The 25,241-nt window shown below is 49.0% G+C and overlaps 2 protein-coding genes and 1 long non-coding RNA gene across 9 annotated transcripts in view; 1 reads left to right on the top strand and 2 right to left on the bottom strand.

The window, feature by feature from the left end:
* Positions 1 to 629: 629 nt before the first annotated feature.
* DMRTA2 (DMRT like family A2) lies at positions 630 to 6,507 on the bottom strand. Its single transcript, XM_077136506.1, has 3 exons — positions 6,176 to 6,507; positions 4,094 to 4,657; positions 630 to 2,789 (listed from the first exon to the last, which is right to left on the bottom strand). The coding sequence occupies exons 2-3, from the start codon at positions 4,647 to 4,649 to the stop codon at positions 1,729 to 1,731; spliced, it is 1,617 nt and encodes a 538-aa protein (XP_076992621.1). The 5' UTR covers positions 4,650 to 4,657; positions 6,176 to 6,507; the 3' UTR covers positions 630 to 1,728.
* A 179-nt stretch (positions 6,508 to 6,686) lies between these two features.
* LOC143663074 (uncharacterized) lies at positions 6,687 to 15,882 on the top strand. 2 transcript variants are annotated; one of them, XR_013165794.1, is made up of 4 exons: positions 6,687 to 6,769; positions 7,508 to 7,657; positions 7,917 to 8,780; positions 15,238 to 15,882. It is a non-coding gene; the product is annotated as an uncharacterized LOC143663074 (long non-coding RNA). The 2 variants fall into 2 exon arrangements; XR_013165795.1 differs by lacking the exon at positions 7,917 to 8,780.
* Positions 15,883 to 24,984: 9,102 nt separating this feature from the next.
* The window catches only part of FAF1 (Fas associated factor 1), a 667,255-nt gene continuing 666,998 nt past the window's right edge, over positions 24,985 to 25,241 (bottom strand). For all 6 annotated transcript variants that reach the window (XM_077149703.1, XM_077149708.1, XM_077149704.1 and 3 more), the window contains one exon: positions 24,985 to 25,239. In XM_077149703.1, coding sequence (XP_077005818.1) covers positions 25,156 to 25,239 — 84 coding nt within the window. In that variant the 3' untranslated portion in view covers positions 24,985 to 25,155. The remainder of the gene's footprint in view (positions 25,240 to 25,241) is intronic.

Genomic DNA, 25,241 nt, shown 5'->3' with positions numbered 1-25,241 from the left:
TCCCCCCACCCTCACCCAGAATAATTCCCAGGCCCCAGGTCCTGAATGAAGAGCGGTCGCAACCTCGGCTCCCCGGACACCGCCTCTGCGGCTGTGGGTTCCGCGGCCCCTCTTGCAGAAGGCGGGCGCGCAGTGTGCGACCTGGACGGCGCCCATATCCGCCGCCCGCAGAGAGCTGGCACTGTGGCCGCCAGCCTCGCAGGATCTCCGAGAAGTTTCGGTCGGTGGTCGGGGACCCCAGAGCATCGGCCAGGCGAGCCCGCTGCAGTCCGCGGGCCTGAGCCGGGGTAGTGTGCATGTATGTGTGTGTGTGTGTGTGTGTGTGTGCGCGCGCGCGCGCGCGCGCTGGGGGTGGAGGTGGATCGGAAGGGGCAAGCAGTCTGGGGTGAGCAGGGGGCCCAGCTTCTGCGGAAGTTCTGAGCCACTCTGGCCGTGAGGGCCCTCCCAGGCGCCACAGGACATTTCCTCAACTACCCCCGCCCTGCCTCCCGCCTGACCTCGGGCAGGTTTCTCCTTGGCGTAGCTGCTCGAACTCGAAATGAAGACTTTCCAACCCGGTCGCCGAAGAAGCGGCACCCAGGTTCGATGTTTTTCTTAGAAAATAACATTTATTTCTAGTTCGTGTCTATGCAAAGGAAAGCACAAAGTGAGCGGTTCTCGGCAGCAGCGTTTACTGCTGCGGCCCCTTGGCCGGGGAATTTGGCGAGTCCCGGAAGGCGGGGATGGTCCCGTGAGCGGGAGGTTCTGGCTCAGTCACACGTCGCTCCGTTCCTGCTTCAGTGCGCGCCTATCTTCACGACTGTTTAGGCAGAGACCAGCCGCAGGCAAGAGGGGCGGGTGGGCAGGATTCGTCTCGAATTTACAATATATTTAATCTATAAAAGTTGTTAAGTACAATGCGCGCAAAGTCTATTTTTTTCCATTTTGTCCTTTTTTGCTTGTTTTTTAAAAAAATGTTTTTCACGTTAATACCAAGATCACCTACAGATTACAATTAATAACTTAGAATTCCATTTTATAACATTATACACTGGCTTGTATATATATATGTATAGATTATATATAGATTTATACATATATAAAAACTCACACTGCACCAAGGAAACCCATGCTTATCGGCATAAGCAACAAAGAGAGCGACAAATACCGCAACGAAGAAAGTGCACCTTAGAACTTGTTTCTTTTTTTTTTACAATTGATATCGATATATATGTGTGTCCCCAAGACTCGACTCAGTGCCAAGAAATGTATACATCCTAAATTTATATTTGTTAGAGCAAATATTTAAAATTTAAAAAGGAGGAGGGGGAGGCACAGAAGACAGACTCTCAAACTATCCTGCCATCCGTTTGAGAGCGCGGCGAGAGGGCGGGCTGAGCACAGCTAAGGGAGAGGCGGGAGTGTGCACGGCAGCTGCAACCTCTGAATTCTGTGAATTACAGGCCTTTTGTGGAGCTGGGGGAACTTTGCGGAAGTTCTGTCCCGCAAACTGGGGTAAGGAGAATCCGAGCCCGGTACCGCCTCCGAGAACATCTGCACCTGTAGCTGGTTCCCTTTGCTCAGCCCTCGCCAATCGCCCTCCAAAACACAACAAAAGTCCACTTTGGAGCGGGCGATCCTAGCCAGAATGCAGAGCACACCCGACGGGCGAAGAGGGGCCAACGGCCCGCGGGGGCAAGGCTGGAGTCCCTGTTTGGTGGTGGCCGTCGGGTTGCCAGGTCCCTCGCCCTATTGCTTCTCCGGGGCGCCGTTGACCATAGGCCCATACAGGCCGCCGCCATAAGTCGGCTCCTTGTGCACAGCGGCGGCCGCCGCCGAGCGATCACGCATGAGATCGCTGAAGGCGTAGTCCATGGGCGGGCGGAAGCCGAGCGTGGGCACCAGGCCAGCAGTAGAGTAGGGCGCCATGAAGGCCAGGCCGCGGCTATGCGCCGCCGCTGCCGAGTAGGCCAGGCGCAGCGGACTGAGGCCAAGGGGCGCGCCGAGAGGGTAGGTGCCCGCGTCGGCGCCGAAGTGACTGGCGTTGGGCTGCAGCGGCGAGAAGGCTGAGCGGCTGCTCAGTGAGCCCAGCGCCCCGGGCGTCATGGCGCCCGCTAACAAGGGTCTGTGGTGCGGGGGCGCGGCCGGGCCAGCCTGCAGCGGCGCAGGCAGCCCGGGACCCCCGGCGGCAGCGGCGGCGGCGTCCACGCGGCCAGACCATGCATCTTCCGCGGCCGCGGCAGCACCCATCGCGGACTTATCAGAGGGCGCGACTGGGCCCAGGCTGGCCACGAGGCCCCCACCACGGTGGTGGTTCAGCACCTGCTCGATAGCCTGAACCACGTCGCCCCCGCAGCCCTGAAGCACCAGCTCTAGGACGCCGCGCCGGTGGCCCGGGAAGACGCGCGTCAAGATGTCCAGCGGCGTCCGCTGCCGTGGACCGGAACCTCCGCCCAACCCCGGCGCTGGCGCGGCCTCTGCCTCTTCCTTGTCGGCCTCAGAACCGGATTCAGAGCCCAGAGGGCTGGCGGAGCCCGGGCTGTCTTCTTCACCGCCGCCGCCGAGACCAGTGCTGCTCGTGCAGCTGCCACCTGCCTCCTTAGAGGCTCGGGCCAGGGGCGACCCCGAAAAGGACTCGCCGTCGCCGTTTTCCGAGCCCGAGCCCGCCCGCACCTCCGGAGATGACATCCCAGGACCCGAGTCCGCGCCGTCGGGTGACAGAGGCTTGCCGGGTGGCGGCGGAGGGCTGCCCGAGCGGCCTGCCTGAAGCAATGTCTTGGGGAACAGGTCAAACTTTTGCAACTTGGCCTCTAGGAGTGGAGAAAAGGGGATTTGAGGACCGGTTAGCCGGGTGGCGACCGCACCCACAGCCAGCCCTAGGATCCTAAATTTCCTTTCCTTGAGAGCTCCACAACCTCACATGAATCCACTGCTCCCTCTTCCGTTTTACTCCAGCCTTCCTACCTCTTCACGCCTCTAAAGCCCCCTTCCTCTTCCCCTGCCCTCCAAGGCCCTGTCTTTTTCTGTACCCGGAACCCCATCCACCTGTGCTCTTTAAACTCAATGTCCAGGGCTCCTCCTCCCACCTCAGCTCCACTCTTCACCCCTCATGCCTCCTTCCCAATCCTGCCCTGATCTGGAGAAGTGGCTTGGCCCAAGGTTCACTCTGTAGCCAACACACCTTCTATCCATTCCACACACTGTATAGAAGACCTCACTCCATCCCTGAGATTACAAGAACCAACCCTGTGCTAGGGACCTCTGGCCCTGGGCAGTTAGCATTTAAAGGAGGAGGCCTTGGACATCTAAGAAACCCCAAACATATCTACAGGTTGAAGCAGATCCCCTATTTCTAATCCACCTTTTCCAAAACTAAGATCTAAAAAGTTCTTCCCTCCCAGGCTGAGAGTTGAGGGGGCCAGTCTGAATGATCCCGGCTTAATTGCGACTCTCATCCCAAAAGTCCTGGAAATCACGAAGAAGAGGGTGGGGCGGGACAGGGGCTGGGAGGGAAGAGGAACAGGATCGAGGGAAACTAGAAAGTGCCTAAGAAAACAGGAACAAATGGGGAGAGGAGCGGGAAAGAAGGAGGGGGGGCACGGAGTGCAGTTGTTGGTAAGAAACACAAGGAAAGCAATCACATAGGAAAAGGAAAGAGGGCGTCTCGGTACCTAGGGAAGATGATGCGAGATGGGGGCATGGAGGGGATCTCTAAGAGAGTTGGGAAGAGGATGGGGGAGGAAAGGCACCGTGTGCAGGAGCGCAGGAAAAGATAAGACGCGCGGATTTCTACACTAGGGAGGAGATGAAGCGAAATGAGCAGGGAAGCGGAGATCTGCTTTCAGAAGGGAAGAGTGAGATTAAAGGGTTTACGTTTGGGCCTGCGGTGAAAGAGGAGAGAAGCGGGAAACTTCAGAAAGAAGAGGAAGAAGTTTCTGTGCTTACAACGAATATCAGGGGCTGGGTATGCGGTGAACTCAGTGGTCGGGGAGTGTGGAAAAGGAGATTCTACTCCTAACTGTACTGGGGCAAGTCCCCGAGATGCGCGCCCTGAGCCCGGGCCCGGATCCCTTCTCCTCCCCTCTTGGTGCCCCACCCAGGCCTCTCCGCTCACCTGCGCCCCCAGCGCCTGCTGCTCCGCCTCCGGACCCCGCGGGTGCGCCAGTTCCCGGACCTCCGCCATCCGCCGCGCACACTGAGCCAAAGACCTCGTAGGCGGGCCGTGGCGGGATGATGCCGTTGGCGGCGGCCAGAGCTAGGCCCTCGGCCGTGCCGTAGAGCAACTGCAACTCGCGCGCCTCATTCTCTTCCTGCGCCTGCTGCCTGCGCAGCGCCACCTGCGCCGCCATAACGCGCTGGCGCTCAGCGATGAGTGTGCACTTGGCGCACAGGCAGTCCTTCCAGCGGCAGTAGCGCTTGTGGCCCTTGAGCGCAGATACCACGCCATGGTTGCGGCAGCGTGCGCATTTGGGGGTCCGCGGGTACTTTTCGGCCGCCCTCAGTAATAGCGGCGGCGCCCGCAGCAAGCCGCCTGCTACGCTCACCGGTAGCGATGCGGCCGCTGCGGCCGCCGCCGCCGCCGCTGCCACTGAAGCCACGGGCGGCCCGGACGCTGTTGCTGCTGCAGTCGCCGCACCTGGCACGTTGGGTAGCTCCGAGCGCAGCTCCATGGCCGAACCTGGCGTGGAAGATGATGGGAAGGAGGGAGAGACCCGCAGTGAGGAGCGCGCAGTGCGCTAGGCTTAAACGCAGACAGGAATAATCCAGGCCTCAAGAGGGAAATTTCGGCCACTAAAGTTTGGCTAGAGATTACCAAATTGTTGGAAAGAGGCGCCTTGGGAGTAAGGCCGAGCTCCCACCTCCCACCCCCACTAGAACCGTTCTTCTTATGTTTGATTTACGCGTTGGGTGTAAGATTTCATTTAAAACAGTGGTTCCGCTGGCGGGAAAAAAATGAGAAGACATAAAGTTTGCAAGTCACGGCGTCAGATGGGTGTAACGAGGATTTGAAAAGAAAATATTATCCCCCCAACTTTACATTAATTGGAGTGAGACACGGGTAAAGAGAAATAGGAATTAGATTTTTTAACCCAACGGTTAGGCTGATGCCAACAGCAAAACAGGAAACTCCAGAGCAAAAGATTCAGTTTAGTGGTGGGGTGAAGAAAAGAGAGATCAAGGCGCAGACTTCGACTAGTTGGGCCTGGGGTTTTTTTTGTTGTGGTAGAGGGAAAATCAGGAACGGAAAGGATAGCTTCAAGAAATAAGAGGGCGAGGAAAAATAAGTTCAACAACGCAGGGGCAAAGGTAGGCCGGGTACTAACGTGGGCGCTAAAAGTTCCGTGTGACGGGCCTGCCGAGCCGGGGAGAGAAAACAGGTGCGGAACTTAGTTTAGGAGGCCTAGGAGAAGGAGGGTTAAAGAGAAAATTCAACAGAAGTAACTTTCTTTGAAGAGGCAAACCTATCCTAACGAGTAGTTTGAGAAGCATAGTAGACAGCAAAACTTAGAGCTGATGTGGGTGTCTAGGACCCAGGGTCCTTGGGGGGGGGGGGGTGCATGAGAGAGAGAGAGAGAGAGAGAAAAAAAAAAAAACCCTCGGGCAAAGGCTGGGGGTGGGGATGAGGCAAAATTCGGGGCACCATTTTAAGCCTTGTAGTCTGGAGGAATAATCGGGAAGGAAGGTATTGCGGGAGGGTAAGATTAGGTGAGTTAACATACTGTCTGTCGCCCTCGCGTACAGCCCTCAACCTCCCTCCAGGTTTAGGACAGAGCTATCTGACACGCCTTTCCCATCCTGGGGCCCCGCGGGACCCGGCTCCAGCGTACGTTCCCACGTTCTGGGTTCAGAGTTGGGATCCTGAGACTCCGATGGCCAGCAGGCTCCCAGAAGCAGGGAAGTCGCCTCCGTAATTGGCTATGCGCCGACGCTGGAGTCCTACCCCCACAGAGCCCCAGAAGGCCCAAGCAGGCCCAACTCCCAGCTTCCGCCCCAGCCTCCTGTGAGTCCGCGGTCCACGCCAGAAACCTGGACCGAATCCTGGTGTCTCTACCCAAGAATCTCAGTCCACTTCCTAATGCGTGTTGTTTCCTCCGTGGGTCCCTCTGGCCACGCATACCCTGGCCAGGTGCAGGCCTTTCCCACAGGAACGGCAAGCCGTGCCAGCTCCCTTGCCCTCCTTGCGACCCTCAACTACCTGCCTCGGGTTCCGGGATCCTCCTCCTCCGAGGGAGCCGCACGCGTCTCCCAGCTCCGCTTCCGACGCTGGTGCTCTTGGCCTCTTCCCCTTGTCCCCGGCCCCTTATCTGACCACGTCACCCTCCTTCGTTCACCATGTCCCAACTTCCGGAACCCGTCGGAACGCAGCGCAATTCAGCCCTCCCTTCGGAAATCGGAGTTGGGAGCCTGCCTGGGGGTCGGCTGTCTTGAAACCGAGACCCGGCCCTCGCGGCGCCGCGTCCCCTCGCGGTGAGCGCCTGAAGCCGCGCGTAGCCTGGGCCCAGTTGCCCGGCGCTGCCAGACTCTCAATGAGCCACTCGCCCGCTCTATTGTTGCTCCTTAGGGCTCCATTAGGCAGAATTGGACAACAATGTGGCGCCTGCCATTGGCCAGGGGAGGCAGACAGCGCTCTGATTGGCCGGGCCCGCGCCCGGGGAGCCCCGCATTCTACAGTGTCCGAAAGATTCGAAACTCCAAAAGCTCCAGTGTGTGTTTCCTAGAGGGGCGGGGGCGCGCCAGGAAAGGAGTGGAAAGAAGTGAGCGAGGAGGAGCGTTGAAAATATCGTGACAAGTACTTTCCATGCGCCCGAGAGCGTGTGAATTGCGCCTAATTACCGTGTCCCGTGCGCCTCTCTAAGTAGACTTGTGTAACCCCTCGGCTTCTGGGGCGCGGGCTCTGCTGAGCCGCTCTCACTGGCCAGGGGCTCTTGGCAAGGCCAAGCTTCCCAAGTGGCTTGGCGGCCGGGAGTGGGATAGGGGCAGGTGACAATTCAATTACCACGGTCTAGGTGGGAGAGGAACGGGGGCGCAGGGTGGAGAGGGGAGGTGTTAATGGCATAAATGCCACGACAATTTTTCCTTCCTCCTCCCTACTCTGTTGTGGCATTCTCCCTAGTTCGACGTATTTGGGGTAGTTGTGAGCTGTGTTTTGTTTTGTTTTGTTTTGTTTTCTCCTGTCTCCTTTAAAGTTCCCCTCCTTGATTTTAAAAGTCCTGATACAATAGGCATAATGGAGGGTAAGTGTGTTTTATGAGGTTTTTCGTTTTTAAAGAGGAGTCCAGAAAGGAGAAATGAGATTGCGTTTCCTGTCGGCGCCTGCCCAGTCCCGGGCGCTCTGCGCCTTTTCTCTCCCAATCCCCCCTCCGTCCCTCTGCCCTCCTCTTGCTTTCCTTTCCTTATTTCTCCAGCATCTCAATTTCTTTTCCGTGTTAGTGGGATTATTTTTTTCGTTCTAAATTAACGAATAGTTTAATTTTTCCTTTTTTTGTTTGTTTAAACAAAAGTAAAAAAGTGGACTCTGTCTCCCTAGACTGTCTTGGAAGGAGAACGCGCATCCGTCTGTCAGTCCTGTCCGGCAGGACGCAAGGTCGCCGCGGGCCCCCAGAAGGAGTTTTAACTTTCACCTTCCCCTCTTGTCCTGACGTCATGGCCCTGAGGAACAGCTGGGACTGCTGAGGAGGTAACAGGTTTCGGATTTTGTTTCCCTTTTGAACGGCAACATCTGGAATTAATGCCGCGGTCCTCAGGTGGGGCCGCCTTCGGTTTCTGTTCTAATTCTATTTCTGTGCCTTTTCTGTCTTTCTCTCCCTCTCATTTCTATTCTCTACTTTTCTCTTTTTCCTTCGGAGTAAAGAAAATTTGTTAAGTTAATGAGAAAAAAAGTTAGCTTTTCGTTCTCCCCACCTTCGGATCGCGCGTTGCTCTTTTCCAACCTCCAGGGTTCCGCGGTTCTGGCCTGCGCGGCGTCCGGCGCGCAGTCCTTGCCCGGTGCGCCGTGGCCTCCGGTCGCAGCCACTCCCTACTCTCAAGGCTTCTGAGCCCTGCCATGCCAGCCCAGCAGTCTTTGACGCCTGAAGCTGGAGATTGCAGGAGGAAGGTGCGATCTGCAGGGCCCCAACGCAAACTGCGGAACCTCGCCGTTGAAGAGAGCCATGGCATGTTCCTCTGGAAGAAGCCGACCCGAGGGAAGAGGATGGAGGTGGGTGGGGGGCACGGAGTGATTTGCCAAAGAGCCAGGCGAAGGTGTTCCAGAAAGTTGACCAGGCCCAGGGAACGAGTGCGCTCCAATAGGGACAGAAACTGTGATAGCGGTAGAAACCTGGCCGCTGCTCCCAGCAAATTCCACTGGCTGGAGCTCAAGAACGAGTTTGGGGAGAAAAGTGGGTCAGCTCCCCGGAAAGTCTCCCGCGTGGTATGAGGGTAAAGGCGTTCTCCGGTGAGATGTGGTCCAGGAGTGCAGGACTCAGACCCTAGGTTCCAACACCTGAAGTTGCTCGGACAGGAAATCTACGAGATCCCTGGCCCGGGAGGGAGGCTGATCGCAGCCTGGCCCAGTGCCGGGCCCACCAGGTATCTTCGCCCAGGGCGCCCTTGGATAAAGTTTTCAGGGAAATTATTTTAAAATCCAAACGAACAAACTATAGAAATCCGCCAAGCTTTCCGGGAGGGGGAGATGGTCCAGGCACCCCTCTTCGCTTAGGGCCAGGCCCGGGTGAGGGCCCACTACGTTCTGGTGAATCAGCAGGAGCCAAGGGAACAGCCAGGAGGACTCAAGGACCTGGATGGAGCTCTAACGCTGGCCAGTAAGGAGCCTATTTTTTTAGGGAGTGGGGTGGGGAGATGGCACATTCTGGAACCCGGACCAACCGGGGGAATCTGCCCACCCTTAGTGTAGGACACTCTTACCTTCTCTAGCTTCTCTTTCCTTGAGTTCACAGCCCCTCCAGGTCCCAGACCCACAACCTTTCTTCCCACTCCCCTGAAGGCATTGTGGTCAGGTGAGTTAGTGTATATTAGAGGAGAGAGAGTAATGATTTGGGGTCGAGGTCAAAATATCCATCCCTCCACAGGGCAAGAATCTGCTGCCCATCTTCCCTGGCTACTCTGAGGCTAGCCCCTCCTGATAAGAACTTCAATTGGAATGGGTGAGGATGGGAGGAGGGTGCCACCAAGCCCCAGCATGGGGGAGCATGCCCAGGGTGAGACAGCAGGGGTTCTGGCCCACCACTGCATCTGCATGTAGATTCTTCACACATGGGCACAGTCCCCCATTTGCAAGATATCGCTAGAAGGTTTGGGCACAGCCTCACACCCGCACACAGTGACGGCCCACAGGACGTGCACTCACCTCTGATGCTGCCTTCCCACACAAGTGGACCCCTGCTGAAAGTCCCATTGACTTCCTAGAACTCTCATAAGCATGTCCTTACACCGGCACATCCACTTGGTGTGTGTCCCACCCCGAGCCCACAGACTCCCATCTCAGTAACCTCACACCCAGACAGGATCACATCCTCAGGCAGGTGTCTTGTGCTGCTCCATGGAGCCCCACCTCTCCCTCGACCCCAGGACCCTGCCAGCAGCTAGACCCTGGGCAGAGAAGGTCTCAGGCTTCTTGGATAAGTAGAAGCCGCTGAGGGCAAAGGGCTGGTCCTGACACGTTTACACACTCACACACTTCCTGTCAGATCAGAATCATTTGCTGAGGTCTCTACTATGCCAGGGGCTGGGAACTGGGGGCGAGCACTCCCAGCCAGCAAATCCCATCCCACCCACGTACTGGACCAGTCATATCCCTCACACCATTGCCTAGGCAATGGTGGGGTTCATTTGTGTGTGCGTGTGTGTGTGTGTGTGTGTGTGTGTGTGGACACCGGGGGTGAGGCTCAGATATAGGGCGAGGAGCCGGCCGGAGGTGCGGAGTGGGGGAGTAGATGAGATTCGGAGGCGCTGAGTAGGAGCAGGGCCGGGGGCGCTGAGGGGGGACCCGGGAGGCGTTGACTTTTGCGCTGTTTGCCCGCGGCCTCCGAGCAAGCAGACGCCATCTGTTTGCCGGCTGCGGCGCGGCGCTTTTAATTACCCTCCCGGCAGCCTAATAGAGATGATATTAAACTAAATCTTTCTGACATTAAAAGTAATTATCCCCAAACCGGTGACTCTGGGATGGAATCGTCCTCTCCCGCCCTCGTCCCTCCCCCGGTCGCGTCGGATTCCGTTAGTCTGGCTGAAACTTTCCACCAGGGAAGGGGGCGCGAAGAAAACTGAGGCGACTTTGGGGGAAGGACTCCGCGGGGCTCATAGTTTCCTGCACGACCACGCGCGTGGACACGGACATACACACATGTGCTACGTGCACACAGGCACACACACACACAACGACAACGTTTTCCTCCAGATCCGCGCGGCAGCTTCACGAACCACACTTTTTAAGACCCTGAGCCGCGCGCAACCGGGGTGGACATGAAGAAGTACAGCGTGGTTTGCTCTCCCTGCCCCCACCAAAAACGGCCCTTCCCGTAGTCAGAGCCACCCACCCGGCCTAAGCCAGGGCCAGGGTCGGAATCAGAGACTGGGACACAGTTTCGGAGCCAGAAAGAACCTCTCCCCTCGTGGCGTTTGGCCTCTCGAGCGCTCAATCTGTGAGCGGCCCTGCGCCTCGCGCTTCTCTCACAGTGTCTAAGTCGCACTACCCTGTGTGAGGCAGGCCCTATTATCCCACTTTATAGGTGAGAAAACTGAGACTGAGAAAAGTGAAGTGACTTGTCTCACATCTCACGATTAGTACGGGACAGAGACCCATGTCGAACCTAGAGTACCAGATGCCCGCCTCTGCCCAACGCAGATGTTCTGCACGGTTCCAGGCCCGGGCCGCAGCTGGGCACAGGAGTTCGCGGATCTGGCTCGAGGTCCCCAACCGCAACCGCCGGGAACCCGCTGGGGCTCAATCTCTTTCCCCGCCCGGAATCAGCTGAAGGCCGGGATCCAGGGCGCGGTCGCTAAGGGCGTGATCAGATCCCGGATCGCAGAGCCCCAGCGGCCGCAGCAGCCTTTGGATACAGTCTCCGCGACTGCAGGACCGGCGCGAGAGAGCGGTCGTCTGGCGTCGCCGGGCTTCCTATCTCCACAACTTTCTAGTTGGGCGCAGCTGAGCCTGGAACACACGGGCCGGGAGTGCTCATCGCTCAATAATTTTTTTTTCCATTTATTGAACGCCTGCTGTGTACCGCCACTCTGCTAAGCGTTAGGTATGTGCTGTCGCGCTTGGAACGCAATTCTTGGAGGAGGTGTGACGTCCACATTTCACAGACAAGGCGGACAAGGCTCTGCGAAGCGACGTGACTTGCCTTGAGCCATGGTGTTGCTGAGAGCGAGGACGATGGGAGCCCATATCCGACCCCCACTCTGAGGCTTTTTTCTCTTGACTTTCCGTTCTGGGCGGGTAGGATCAGACCTAGGGACTTGCGTTCGGTTGAGTTCACTCGTTTCACTGACCAATACGGAAATTCAACGAATTGGGGCGTTCGTTCACGTAAGAGCATTTATCGAGTACCTACTATGTGCCAGGCCTTGAGGTCTGGGGACCACAGATGGGTCAATCGTGATGGGCCCTTGAGGATCTCTTTGGCCAACTGGGGACAGAGCCCATCTCTGACCTCGCAGTGAGGATAGGACTACTACTACCCGAGGCTTGGGGCTTGGGGGAGAAAGGGTCAAGGGAGGATTCCTGAAGGCAGGGCAGCTGATGTGAGAGATAAGTTTTTCCCAGAAAAACTTTTCCCAGACATTGTTCTGATAAAATATCTTATAAAACGTTTCAGGCAATTCAGCAAAGTATATTTGGAATATATTTTCTAAACTTTTTTCTTTGCACACATCTTTACAAAAATACACTTTTTTGTTACTTTGCTTATAAATATGGTGAACATCTTTTCATATTAATATTGACCTACACGAACTTTTTAAAGGATTTCTTAATATCCCATTGTATGGATGTACTCTAGCTGGTTCCCAATTAATAGGTTTTTAGTTTGTTTCCAGTTTTTGCTATAATAAGCATTGCTGTAGTGAACATCCTTTGCAAATTTACCTAATTATTTCCTTAGGATAATTCTTAGAAACAAATTTGTCGGGTCAGAAGCTTTTTTCTTTTTCTTTTTTAAAAGGCTGTTGATAGCTACCAGACAAGTAATACTCAGGAAAGTTGCATTGACTAACACTCATCTTGCTGACCTTTAAAATCTTTGTCAACTCAAGCAGGAAAAAACAGTATCTCATTTGCCATTGTGCTTCACATTCCCTTAATTATTCCTCAATTTTTCCTAAATGTGTTGGTCATTTGTGGGGTGGTTTCTTTTCTCTCTCTCTCTCTCTCTCTCTCTCTCTCTCTCTCTCTCTCTTTTTCTTTCTTTCTTTCTTTTTGTCATTATCCATGCTTATTTTTATTCTTTGTTTATTTTTCTATCAGTGCTTCTCCTTTCCTTAATTTGTAATAGCTGTTTATAAAGACAGTAGTATATTTTTATTTGCAACATATGTTGCAAGTATTTCCCCACATTTTCATTCATCTTTTGTCTCTGTTTATCCTGTTTCACTATTGCTGTACAGAAGATTTTTTTTTTTGCACGCTGTATGGTGGGGGTCACATTTCATTCTTTTCCATGTGACTATCCTGTTATTGCAGCACCATTTGTTGAATTTTTTTTTTTTTTTTTTTGGAGGGGGGAGAGTACATGGACCAGGAATCAAACCCAGATCTCTTGCACGGCAGGTGAGAATTCTACAACTGAACTATCCTTGCTCCCCCCAGAAGAACTTTTTTAAAGTAACTGAATCTGCCCAGTTTTTTCTTTATAGATTCTATTTACAGTATCATACTTATAAGGATTTTCTAAATCCAACCTTCTAAATTCATTCACTTATATATTAGCACTTCTCTATTATCTACATTTATATCTTTTGTTCATTTGAAATTAATGTTGATGGAAGGTGTGAAGTAGCTTTGTATCTTAATTTTTTCCCAAATGATTAGCCAGTTATCACAGCACTTCTAATGAGCCACTCTTTCCCCACTGGCATAACATACCACCTTTACCATGCACTAAATTTTCAGATGGCCTTAGGTTGGTTTCAGCATATCTTTTCTTTTCCAGAGAGCTGTTGACTTCTGCATCAGCCTCACTTTTGAATATTGTAGCTCTGCAATACTTGAGAGGGCAAGTCTTCCTTCTGATTCTTGGTTCTTCTTTTTCAAAATTCTCCAGGCTATTTTCAAAATAGTCTTCTGAATAAATAGTTTAGAATTTTTCAGTGACTTCTAAGAAGAAAGTGAAAGAAAAAAAACACCTTTGGAAATTGTATTGTAATTTAACTACCTTTAGAAATTAATTTGAGGGAGATCGTGCATCTTCACAATATGGAATATTTCCATTTAGGACACAGTGTGACTTTCATTTATTAGCATTTTTATGTCCCTTTGTGGATGTCATTTTCTTCCTAGAGTTCTATTTCTTAGAATATATAACATTTTTCTCGGTATTTTATGTGAACTATAGTATGTGGACGGAATCTTTTCACCCATTGCAACGTCTAACTGGTTATGGAAGGAGCATAAGAAAGTTATACTAGTACATTTATCTTGGAACCAGCCTCCTTTCCGACCTCACTCCCACCCCCATTTAATTTGTGAGAACTAATTTAAGTTCTTACCATTTTCTGGAATTGAATTTGGAAGGGCCGGGGAATTGACCAAGCCGAGGGAAGGGAGGGAGGAGGTTGTGATTCTGTTCAGAAGAAATGGTGGAAAAACGATTTGCATATCTTCCTGGAGCCTTGGGAATGGCATGTGACACTGAGATGGCTTCTTTGGACCTTCCTTTTCATTACAATCTCTTGAGAAGACCTCTGAAAATGGCCATTCTAGGAAACAGCCCCAGGGTTGTCATACCACCCAGACTTGGAATCTCTGCAGAGCTGTGTGACTGCCAGCCGAGTTGCTAGCTCTCTCTGGGTACCCTTTCTGGCAGCCACGGAGTCAGATTGTCTGGAGGACTACAGCAGCCAGGCTGCTTCAAATGGGGCTCATTGGGGCTCGCTCACCTAATTAAGGCTCCCTTCTGGGCTGGATCAGCCTGGGTTTGAGTCATGGTCCCTTATCGGAAGTGCGGGTGACAACGGGCAGTTGCACGCTCCCAGCCTGACCAAAATGAGAGATATGAGGGTTGGGGCTGAAAGGGGGAAATATAATTGACCCTCGCAGGCCACACACACACACACACACACACACACACTCACTCACAGTTGGCATTTTTCCCTCAAATAACAAGTTCTACTGCGACTTCTTCCACCCTTGGTCTCCCCCTTCCCCCTCCCCATCCATTTCCCGCTGGGAAATTCAGTTTCTTTGCAGGCTGTCTGTGGATGGGTAGGGGAGTTCCTAGTTGCATAAATGGCTCAAGGCCAGGCTAGCCCATTCTCCTGCAATTTGGAGACGAAATGCTAGTTAGCCCTGAGCCCTACCTGTTAACCCTGTTTCCTGATGGGACTGGAGGTGGGGAAGCTGACCCACAACTAGGCTGCCTACCCAAGTGGTAGGTTCAGCCTCTAAGTTTGGGGGTGCACTGATGAACAGGCCCTCTCTGAAGCCACACATCCAAGCATCTTCATCCCCAATTCCTATCAGAGGAAACTGAAGCACAGAGAGGAAGGGACTTTCCCAGGGTCATACAGCTAGTGGGGGTGGGAAGGGATGAGAACAATTTTTTTTACATGTCAAAGAGAAAAATGAGACTGGTTGAAGACAAGGAAGTGGAGTTGAGGCCACATTCCCCACCCCCAGTTCCCCAAGTTGGCTGCTGGGGGTGAAGGCAGGAGCGGTGGAGGAAGAGAGGATGTCCCTTTCCTGTTTGGGGACTTTTATGCTCCCCAAAGCCCCTGTTCCCTCCCCCAGGGCTGACTAGACTACATTCTGTTGGCTAAGTATCTGGCACCCTTCATGTGTCCTTAGCACCTCTGATCACAGGGTCTGGGCTGTGCAAGGCTGCCAGTGTGGGAACAGACCTGGGCTGGTGTCCTTCCTTTGTCAAATCTCCTCTGTAAGCTGGGAGTAAAAATAACACTCTCATGGGGTCATTGTGAGGGTTCAATAACACAATTTATGTAAAGTCCTTAATATGCAGTGATATTGAGTATTAATATTTAGTAGGTAGCTGCTGAATGAGTGAATCCCTCTCTTTGCTCCAAAGAAAACGGTTTCCTTTGCAGACCTTTCGGCCTCCATCAGAAGGAAGACAGTGGGGAGTGGAGAGCTGGCACAAGAGTTGCCTCCCCAGGTGATCTGCTCCAGAACTCTCATCTGAAAATTCCCTCAAGAACCAGAGTTCTGGTGGATTTGCATAGTTACAAGACCTTCTGGCAAGGGTGCTTATGGTCCTGGAGGGATTCTGGAGCCTCTCCCTCCCCAGGTCACCTCACACATTCTACCCACCACTTTCTCCAGGGGCTCTATTAACAACAATGTTTGCCTACAAAGCACATGCCTTACTGTACCACGGAGGCCAGGGACCTCAGCTCTTGTACTCAGGGAGCCCTGGTTAGACTAGGAATAAAAAAGCCAGGGATGCCCCAAACAATGGGGTCTCCAAGAAAAGACAGGTGAGAGGTGCTCTCCAGTAGCTAGGGGTGGGGCCCAGACTGCTTTGCTCTTTTGTTACTCAATGGAATGTTCCAGCTACTGGCTTTCGGTATTGCTACTCCATTTTACAGATGGGAAAACTGAAGGTCAAAGACACTTTAGTGACAAGTCCATCACCAGTCAGTGGAAGGGTTGGGACTTAAACCCAGGCCATATAATTCCAAAGTCTGCTCATTCTACCACACCCTCCTGTATCTAGCATACCCTGATAATAAAATGAGTAATTCTGTACCTTTGTATATATTAAAAAATAGTTGATGCTTATGTAGTACCTACTATGTTCTAGATATTGTTCTAAGTGACTTCATATGTATTAACTCAGGGTAATATTATTCTTTTACCAAATGATAAAGAGGTCAGAGAGGTCAGGTAACTTGTTCTGGGCTATGTAACTAGTAAGTGGTGGAACCCAGATACAATCTGGGGCAATCTAGCTCCACAGACCAAATTTTTAACCAATACATTCTTTATTTAGTAATTTTGATAAGCATTTGTGGATTCCAGAGGTTTTGTTGACTATATAATTTGGCTTTATCTTGACAGTAACTTCTATCAAGGTACTGATAGAAGTTAACTGCCTATCTTCTTTCATTCCCTATCCCATATCATTCCCACTCCACATTTACTCTATGCCTGTATGACACTAAATATTTCTCTCTTCCCCAAACTGCCTTTCACGTTTCCATGCCTTTGTACCAGCTGTTCCCTCTGCCTGGAACACCTTCCTCCATTTGCCTGCCTAATAAATGCTTACTTCTTCAGGATCCAGCTAGGCCATATTGAGTTAAAAGCCAAGTATAGAACAGGATGCAAATATACATATCTAAGGGTGGAGAGACATATGGTGAATATTCTATCTTAATAATATCTACATTATATTTATAAGAATATCTTTTGCAATATGATGCCCAGGATTGGGTTAGTATATGTAAGTATGCTTGGCAGTTGTCTGGTACTGGTGCTGCTCAGCTTCTATTTGGAAGGCATTTAATGCCACTTTGGAGACCAGTAAAAGAAACTCAGAGAGGTTTCGCAGGTAGAAAATGGTGCAGCCTTTAGTCAAATAGTTCTTATGCCAGAGAACTTGTCCTTCCTTCTATACCCATGACCTGCCATAGCACTCAGACAACTCATATAATCCACCCATTTCTTATATGAAGAAATAGAGGCATGTAAGTGATAGCTGCGCAAGCCAGATCCTTATTGCTGCTTGGTATGGTTCAAGGCATGCCAGCATGAGAGGGCTTGAGTCAATCATTTCTCTGCATTGGGCCTCAATTTCTCCATCTATAGAAAGAAGAAATACAGGCCTGCTGCACTTGGAAATACTCTGACAAAAAACTATCCAGATCTAGGTAGGAAAACTATGATTCCCCTGTGGGGTGTTCAGTCTATTTCCAGTACGACATCCAACTCTGGAAATACAGTAAAGTTCCTGGCTGTCTACCTGGTTCCCTTACATGTGCTTCCACTCCATTCCAAAAACACTGGTAGAAAAGTTTCAGTGAGACACTTCTTGTTGCTGACTCCCTAGAAAAGCCATAAGCAAATGTTACCAGCACGTGCCCGAGTGAGGCAGATAACATTTTCTGGAGGCCTGAGCCCAAAGGAATGGGCTCCATTCTGATCCTGTAGGATCCTGCCTTTTCTAACTCTGGGATACCAGGACTGGCAGTCTGCCAGGCTAGGCCCATTTTCAGAGTGGATGCTGGCCAAGATCCCAGATGAGGTTTACCTTTTCGCGGAAGCCTTTCTGACCACCCTGACTGGGGCCTCCCCTGGGTTCTACAGCTGTTGGAACTCCGAGCACTGACCAGTCACTGGTGGCCTCCACCTCTTCCTAGCCTGGGAATTCTAGTTCAAGGGCAGGGACTTTTGTGTTTAACAAAAGGCCTAACTGATAAATGGATGAGTCAAAATGGGTCTGATCTCCATAAGGTAAGCACTTAAATGCTGGAAAAAAATATTTGCTTTGGAGCTAGACAGACTCAAGTGTGGGTCATGGGTATGTTATATAGTAGCTATGAGACCACAGGCAAATAACTTGATCTCTTTGAGTCTCAGTTTATAAATGCTTGAAATAGGGATAGCATGTCCCATCTCATAGAGTAGTTCTGTAGTTCATTCACTGACGTAACATTTACTGTCTGCTCTGTGCCAGGTCTCATAGGGACGGGCCTGTCATGGTCCAGAGGGGGAGACTTCTGTGCAAACAATCACAAGAATGTGGTAAGTGTAAACAGACAAGGAGAATAGAAAACAGACAGCCCTTAACCTGTCCTGGGGGTTCCAGAAGGCTTTCTGGAGGAGAGTGCTACAGAATGATAGTCCGAACTCTGAGCTAAATTGCCTGTGTTTGAATCCTGGCTCTTTGGTTTCCTAGCTGTGTGACCTTGGACAAATTAACTAAGCTCTTTGTGCCTCAGTTTGCTCACCAATAAAGTGGGGATAAAAATAGGTCCTACTTCATAGGGTTGTTGTGAGGAGTAAATGAGTTAATAAAAAGTAAAGTACTTAGTGCCTGGTATACAATAAATGTGATATGTTTACAGTATTATCTACAGTTATTTATCAAGCACCTGTGCCGTGCCAGACTTATGCTGAGGAATAAAACATCAAACCTGACACATGGACCCTAACCTCATGGACTTTATACCTTAAGCAAAATCTGAGCTGAGTCTTGAAACACAAATTGCCTCTTTTCTAAAGAGAGTTTGAGAAGAGCAGAGGGCTGAGAAAGGAACTTAGGAGATGCTGACATTTAACAGGCAGGCAGAACAGGAAAACTTTGCAAAGGGTAGAGAGAAGGATCCATTAGAAGTGAGAAGAAAACTGCGGAAGTACAGTACTCTAGAAGGCAAGGGGGGAAAGGGAAGTGTGTGAGAATTTTTATTATAGTCCTACCTATGGGTTAGAAGTTAGGGCTCCTGAAGAAGTTCAGGGAGGGAACACCTCACTGACAAGAGAAAACAGATCTAGGGTAGAAGCCCAGTTCCTTTTTCTTTTAGCTGTGTGTCTCTGGGTTGACATAATTTCTCTGAACCTCTGTTTTCTTAGTTGTAAAATAGGGATAATAGTGCCAATCACCGAATAATTCTGAGAGTGGCAGGGGAGGACTGAATTTATAAAGCCCCAAGCATTGTGTTGGGCTTGCCTAGGTACTCAACACCAATTCCTTTGCTTTTTTCTTTCCTCAGCAGCCCCAGTTGGTTTAGCTCCAGCTCCAATTAATTAACTGCCTCAGTAACCACTGCTGCATGACTGCTATGTAGCAGACCCTGGGCTGGTTCTGGAAATAAGTGGATGATTGAGACCTGGTCTGTGCCCTCAAACTGTTCTCAGATGAGTTAGAGTTTAGAGATGGAGATGTCTACCTTATTAGTATGTGGGCATCATTTCTTTAACTTCAGTTAAAAATAAATCCAATAGGGGTGCCCGGGAGGTTCAGTGGTAGAATGCTCGCCTTTCATATGGGAGACTGGGGTTTGGTTCCTGGACCATGCACCACCCCACCCCCCAAAAATAAAAAAATAAATAAATCCAACAAAATTACTGCATGCTTAACTATGTACAAGGCATTTTGCTAGGCCTTGAGAATATGAAGTGGCTCAGACCCCTTGAAAGGTGAAGAGTCTGTAAGAGTACATACAAACTGAGAGAGTAATGGTTCAGAATGACCCCGTGCTATGAAAAGGAGCTGAAAATGCACAACACAGGCACCTGATATGAAGGGTATGTGGAGGGTTTGGCCATGGTGAGGGAAACCATCCTGGTGGAAGCAAGCTCTCAACAGAAAGTGAAGGATGATGGGTGGTAGGAGTCCAGTGGTGATGGAAGGGCTTTCAGGGCAGAGCCAATAGAGTGTGCAAGGCCCAGAAGTGATAGGAAGCTGTTGCTTTCAAGAAACTGCAGGTACCTCAGGATGTGTAGCTGGATATATGAATGGGAAAGGAGTTTGGGACTAGATCATAGGGATTTTAAAAGCCAAGAGTTTGGATTTTATTCTGATGGCAGTGGCAAGCCTTTGAGGGATTTAAAGCAGGGGTTGATATGGTGAGGGAGGGGTTTTAGAAAGTTTATTCTGGCAGCTGTGCAGAGACTGGTCTAGCAGAGAAGGGACTAGAGAAAGGAAGATGAGTTAGGATGTGGTTTTATAGCCCAGTTGAGAGATAATAAAGGTCTGAAGGGAAGAACTGGCAGTGGGGATAAAAGATGAGAGAGAAGGGATGATGTTAAAAAGAGGTAGAAGCTATAGATTTCTTTTAAAACCACTGTGTTTTTAAAAATAAAAGACACTTATTCTTAAATTCTGGCTCCTGACATATTTCTGTGAAATAGTAGTACTAAGAACTCTTGGAGAATGAGTCATTTTGGATAGCTGAGTTTTCTATAAAAATGAGGTTATATCCCCTCTCAGCATCTATGAACATCTTTGAGGTGTGATTATTGCAATCATTATTTGAAATATTTTAGTGACATGTTACACTTTCCTTGGATGCAGCACTGTATTGTCAAATATGGCAAGGGCTTTGGAGTCAAATATCTGAGTCCAAAACTCTGCTCTGCCCTTTACTGGCTGTGGGGCTCAAGCAAGTCCATTTACCTCTTTGAGTCTGTTGCCTCTTCAAAACAGGGTCAAGATCACTCACTTGGCAGAGCTGTTATGAAATTATATGAGGTAATGTCTATAAATGCTTTCAGCATAGTACTGCGCATGTCCTAGATGCTCAACAAGTTAGTCTGCCTTTCTTGTTTCTCTTTCCTGTGAAGCCCCAGGCATATAGGGACACCAACTGGTAAGACACAGGCAACACAGTGACACTTTATGCAGGGTTCTTTGACCCTTCCCTGAAAGGCTGTCCTGGACTTCTTGTGTCTGCTCTTCTATGTTCTCCACCATAAACTGTCAACTCTCATGGCTGTCATTATCCCACTCTACTTTCCTACAATCTCATAAACTTTCAGACCAGAAAACAGCTGTTCTGCTTTACACTGATTCATTTAAATGCCACAAAACCTTATCAACCAGGTATTATTATCCACACTTTTTACCTAAAAAGCTGAGGCATGGAAGATTAAGTGACATCCTAAGGGTGCACTGCTGATAAGTGGAGGAATGGGCTTGGACCCAGGCAACATGGCTCCAGAGGCTAGGCTGTGCTCAAAATCACACATTATTCCACCTCTGAAAACCAAGAACCACAACCAATACTGTACAAAGTAAGAGTTAAGACTAGTCTCTTTTCTTGGCATTTCTTTTCAGATCAAACTTTAAAATGCAGCAGAGAGGTACTGTATGGCTGGGTGGGGTTGTTAAAGATCATTCTCTAAAGCAGATTATTTGAGACAAAGGATAAATAGTAAAATATGGGGAATGGGGGGAGGTTCAAAGCAAGAAAGCCTAGTTATGCACTTTACCCTCTTTAGAGGCTGCAGCTTTTCTTTTAGGTAAAAATATGGCTTGATAACAAAGAAGAATGGACAGGCTGGATCAGAATCAAATTCCTAAATAATCTGATTTTTTGCATGATGCAAAAGGTGGTTTTAAATTTTGGGGGGTCAACATCACATTTACAATCTGATGACTACAGAGTCCTCTTCCAGAAAAGTATACATTTAGCTTTTTGCACACAATTGTAGGGGATTCCAAGATTTATTCTTGGACATGGAATTAAGAGATTCTTTACTAAAGAGCAGTGGGCCTGAAATAAAAAAAAACAGGGTTTGAATCCTGACTCTTCTACCGACATGTTGCGTCACTTTAGGCAAGTGGTTACTCCCATATACAAAAATGATCAGCTCTGCCCAGCTTCCCTCACAGCAGCAGACTGTGCTGAGTGTGGAAAGTGTGGTAAATTGCAAAGTGCTATATAAATGTCGTCAGAACACTGAATTTTAGAGAGATTACTTACCGTAAGGTCACACAGCTACTAAGTGAGAGAACCAAGATTCAACCTGGCAGATAACGAAGTCTCTAGAACTTATTTTTGCATGTGTTTGTGTCTATGTGTGAGGCTTTCCCTCCTTCCAAGAATGTTTAAAAAGATCAAATGAGATAATGCATGTGAAAGTATTGCACAGACTGTGAAAAATGTAATGCTTATGTGAATTATTTCTGGACTGTGTTTAGCACTTTATGTTTTACACACTTGCACGATCCAGATCTGGGTGGCTGTGAGGCTGAGAGGGGTGGTAGAAGTATGCTGATGGGAGACGATTAAGACCCTCTTCCACATCCCAGTGAGTGAAGAACTTCCAGGTTTTTGGAGAACTCATTCCACTGACCAGCACACTCGGTCAGCATGTCTAGCTTTGGGGAGCAGTAATTTTAATAGAACTGCAAACATATTTTATGATTTGAATGTCACCGAGGAAAATTTTATAAAAATCTAAAAGCTATTCACTTACATTAAAACAGAAAGATTCCATAAAAAATGCTCTCATCCAGCTCAGACCCTGGAGGCTTACAATTCAGAGATGAAATTGCATGTCCCATAATAGTAATGCCACAGCATGACAATATCCCAAGCCAGAAACCTCCAAAAAATATACTTCTAAGAGGCAATGGGAAATTGACAATATTTCTTTAAATCTTCAAACTAATACTTTAACTGCACAACTGATAATCTAAAAATAAAAGAGGGTAGACTGTACTAGTGGGATGACGAGGAGCCCTGGAGCTTCGCTGTAAACTGCTGGGCATAAGAATACCAAACAAATATTCTGATTGACTCACTCACTGCATCTAGAAGTTGGGATGTAAAGCCTAAGAAGGCTAAGAGCAAGAGGAAGACTTGAAAAGGACACTGCTATTTTTGTGATGACAGTCACTTAATGTTTTCTTATCACTTAATGTACAATGAACTTATACAAATCATTTTAGTGTGCTTGTATGAAGAGGTATACAACTGCTTTGGCCTCCTGTTCTGGAGCTAAGTAGAATATCATGAATTAATAGTAACACTTAGCTGAGGCCTTTCCCAGCAATGGCACCTCCATACCACAGGACTTCATGGAGCTGGGAAGGCCAGACTGAGAAAGGGGAAGACGTGTTCAAGACAGAATTGGAAAGGGTGTGCTAACTTCACACACACTCAAGTCACATTTAATAATTTTCATGAAATTGGTTCCAAAGTAAATCTATATTGTCGGAATCCAGAAGGGAAGGTTAGTGGCAGGGAACGACATGATAAAGTTACACTCAAATCATTTGGAACAGGTTAAACATGAAAGTGAATTCAGAGTCCCTTCTCTCAACCCCCTGCTCACACTCCCACTGCAGCTTGAGTATGGCCTGAGTTCAGGGTTGCAGTTTCTTCACAGCAGCTACAGAACAAGGTCTACCTGAAAGAAGAGCTAGAGTCTAGTGCATCTGTAGCATTGGAAATGACTGTCTAGTGGCACCACTAGGTTAGGGAGATAGGAGTTGGGATGGAGAGAAAATGGACAAACCAAACTCCTTCCACAGTAGGTCCAGAGGGTGAAGTGTGCTGGTTTGAAGCTGTTATACACCCAGAAAATGGAGAAACCATGTCATTTTAATCTATTCCTGCGGATGCAGACCTGTTGTAGGTGGGACATTTGATTAGATTATTTCAATAGAAATGTGACCCACCTTGAATGGGATGGGGTAATCCTTTCACTGGAGTAAAAGAGAAAAAGCTGAGAGTGCTTACAGAGCGAAAAGCCCTGGTAGAACCTAAGAAAGGACCCACAGAGGACACCACTGGAAACAGAAGCTGAGAGCAGTGAAACCCAGGAGCAAAGGACCAGCAGACACCGGCCATGTGCCTTCCCATATGACAGCAGTTTTCCAGATGCAAGCAGCCTTTCTTCAGAGTCCAGGTATCATCCTGTTGATGCCTTAATTGGTACATTTTCACAGCCTAAGAACTGTAAATTGAAGTTAATAAATTCCCATTGTAAAAGCCAATCCATTTCTGGTATATTGCACTCTGGCAAATTTAGCAAACTGACACACTCTTCCTTTCAACCTCCCTGAAAGTTCCCTGGGGCAAAGAAGGGCTTCTTCTGGGTAGACATATCACTAGTCTGTTAGGAGGTTCTTAGTTGAAGTGTCAGAGAAAAGACACAGGTTAGAATTTTCCCAGCCAATGCCCACTACTGGGCAAAGGGAAAATGATGAGGCATATCTCCAGGTTCAGTTAGAGTCTTCTGAGACCCTTTTGACTGTGGCTGGAGGAAAAAACCCAGCCCTTAAGACTCTTTTGGACAAGTACAAAATGCCAAAATCAAGATCTTAACCCTTAGGATAAAGACCACAGGTAACACAAAAACAGATATGGAGAAACATTCCTACTAAAAAAAAAATCATTGCCTATGGAGGTATAAACAGTGCTCCCATGAATAAGACCCCCAAACCCACAGATTAACACAAATCCACAGTTACCAATTCAAACCTTAAATTATTGTAAGTAGACTCAAGCAACACATGTCTTCTGAGCTGAGCCCCTAGGCTTGCTCTCTTAAATATATGAACTCTGAATTTTCAGCCATAGGATGAGTCCTTTTCATTTGAGATGAGAGTCCAATATGTAATATTAATACATCAAAACAGTGAAATAGTGGAGCAAGTTCCTTATTATAGCTGGGCTCAGAGTCCATGAGGCAGCTGATCAGATTTTGGTGCCAGACAAGGTGATTAAATCAACAACGACAAGGCCCAAATGCATGATGGAGTAGAGGGAAAGAAAAGCAGGTGAGACTTGTGTTCAGATTGGACCAGCAACTTGGTAGTAGTCATCTCTTCATGCTATCTCAACATTTACATCATAAGCTTGAGCAGTTTCCCATGCTGCAGTAGAACAGCAAATACCTCCTAGATGGAACCTGGAGATCTAAGGCAGCAGTAGTAATTAATATTCTCACATATATGTCAACTGCAGTCCTCAGAACCTTATAGCTTAGCAAAGAAGTCAGAAAGTACCAATGAAAAAAATTTTTTTCTCCTACAATGTTTAATCTTCATGCCAAGAATGTCCCATTTTACTTTTTTCCTGCCTCTTAAAATTAGGTGACAAAGTAGAAATCCAGTCATGAAAATAAAAAGGCAGAGGTATGTGAGCCCTGGCACATGACACATATCAAATACACTGCATCCTAGCATCACAGGACAGATAAAACTGTCCTACACACTGTATGGAGAAGATGGGAGAGGTAAAATTCTACTTATTGATCACTCACACTTTGAACAGTGCATCAGTCATTGAATGAGGGCAAGGTGAAGGAGTTAGGGGAGGGTGACAGAATTTTCTGCCTATATAATGAGGACTGGAAACATATTCATGGATGGGAAATTTTAAGTAGCTATGTTTATTATTACTTTTTTTCCAGCAATCTTGCGAGAGGCAGAATTGTGACACTGAATTGAGTGAGACAAGCGTGTTGGGTGTGTTGGCAAGGAGCCCTTCTCTTGATGCAGGCCTCTGACTTGTCAAGGAATGGCTGGTTCCACCACTGGGCCATGTTTACTCCTTTGCTTCAAGGAAAAGGGTCTCTTGAGGGAACAGCTTTACCTCCAATAATGATTTATTTGGGTCCAACTGGGTCACCT

Source organism: Tamandua tetradactyla, chromosome 2 (assembly GCF_023851605.1).
Source record: "Tamandua tetradactyla isolate mTamTet1 chromosome 2, mTamTet1.pri, whole genome shotgun sequence".
Taxonomy (NCBI): domain Eukaryota; kingdom Metazoa; phylum Chordata; class Mammalia; order Pilosa; family Myrmecophagidae; genus Tamandua; species Tamandua tetradactyla.
Note: the sequence above shows the minus strand (reverse complement) of the source record. Positions and strands in the feature narration are given on the sequence as shown.

What these genes read in the sequence shown, in the direction of transcription:
- DMRTA2 (XM_077136506.1), bottom strand. Translation starts at nt 4,649, where the DNA reads ATGGAGCTGCGCTCGGAGCTACCCAACGTGCCAGGTGCGGCGACTGCA. An exon ending in AGCAGGCGCTGGGGGCGCAG is followed by an intron (nt 2,790 to 4,093) that starts GTGAGCGGAGAG and finishes CTCCACTCCTAG; the next exon opens with AGGCCAAGTTGCAAAAGTTT.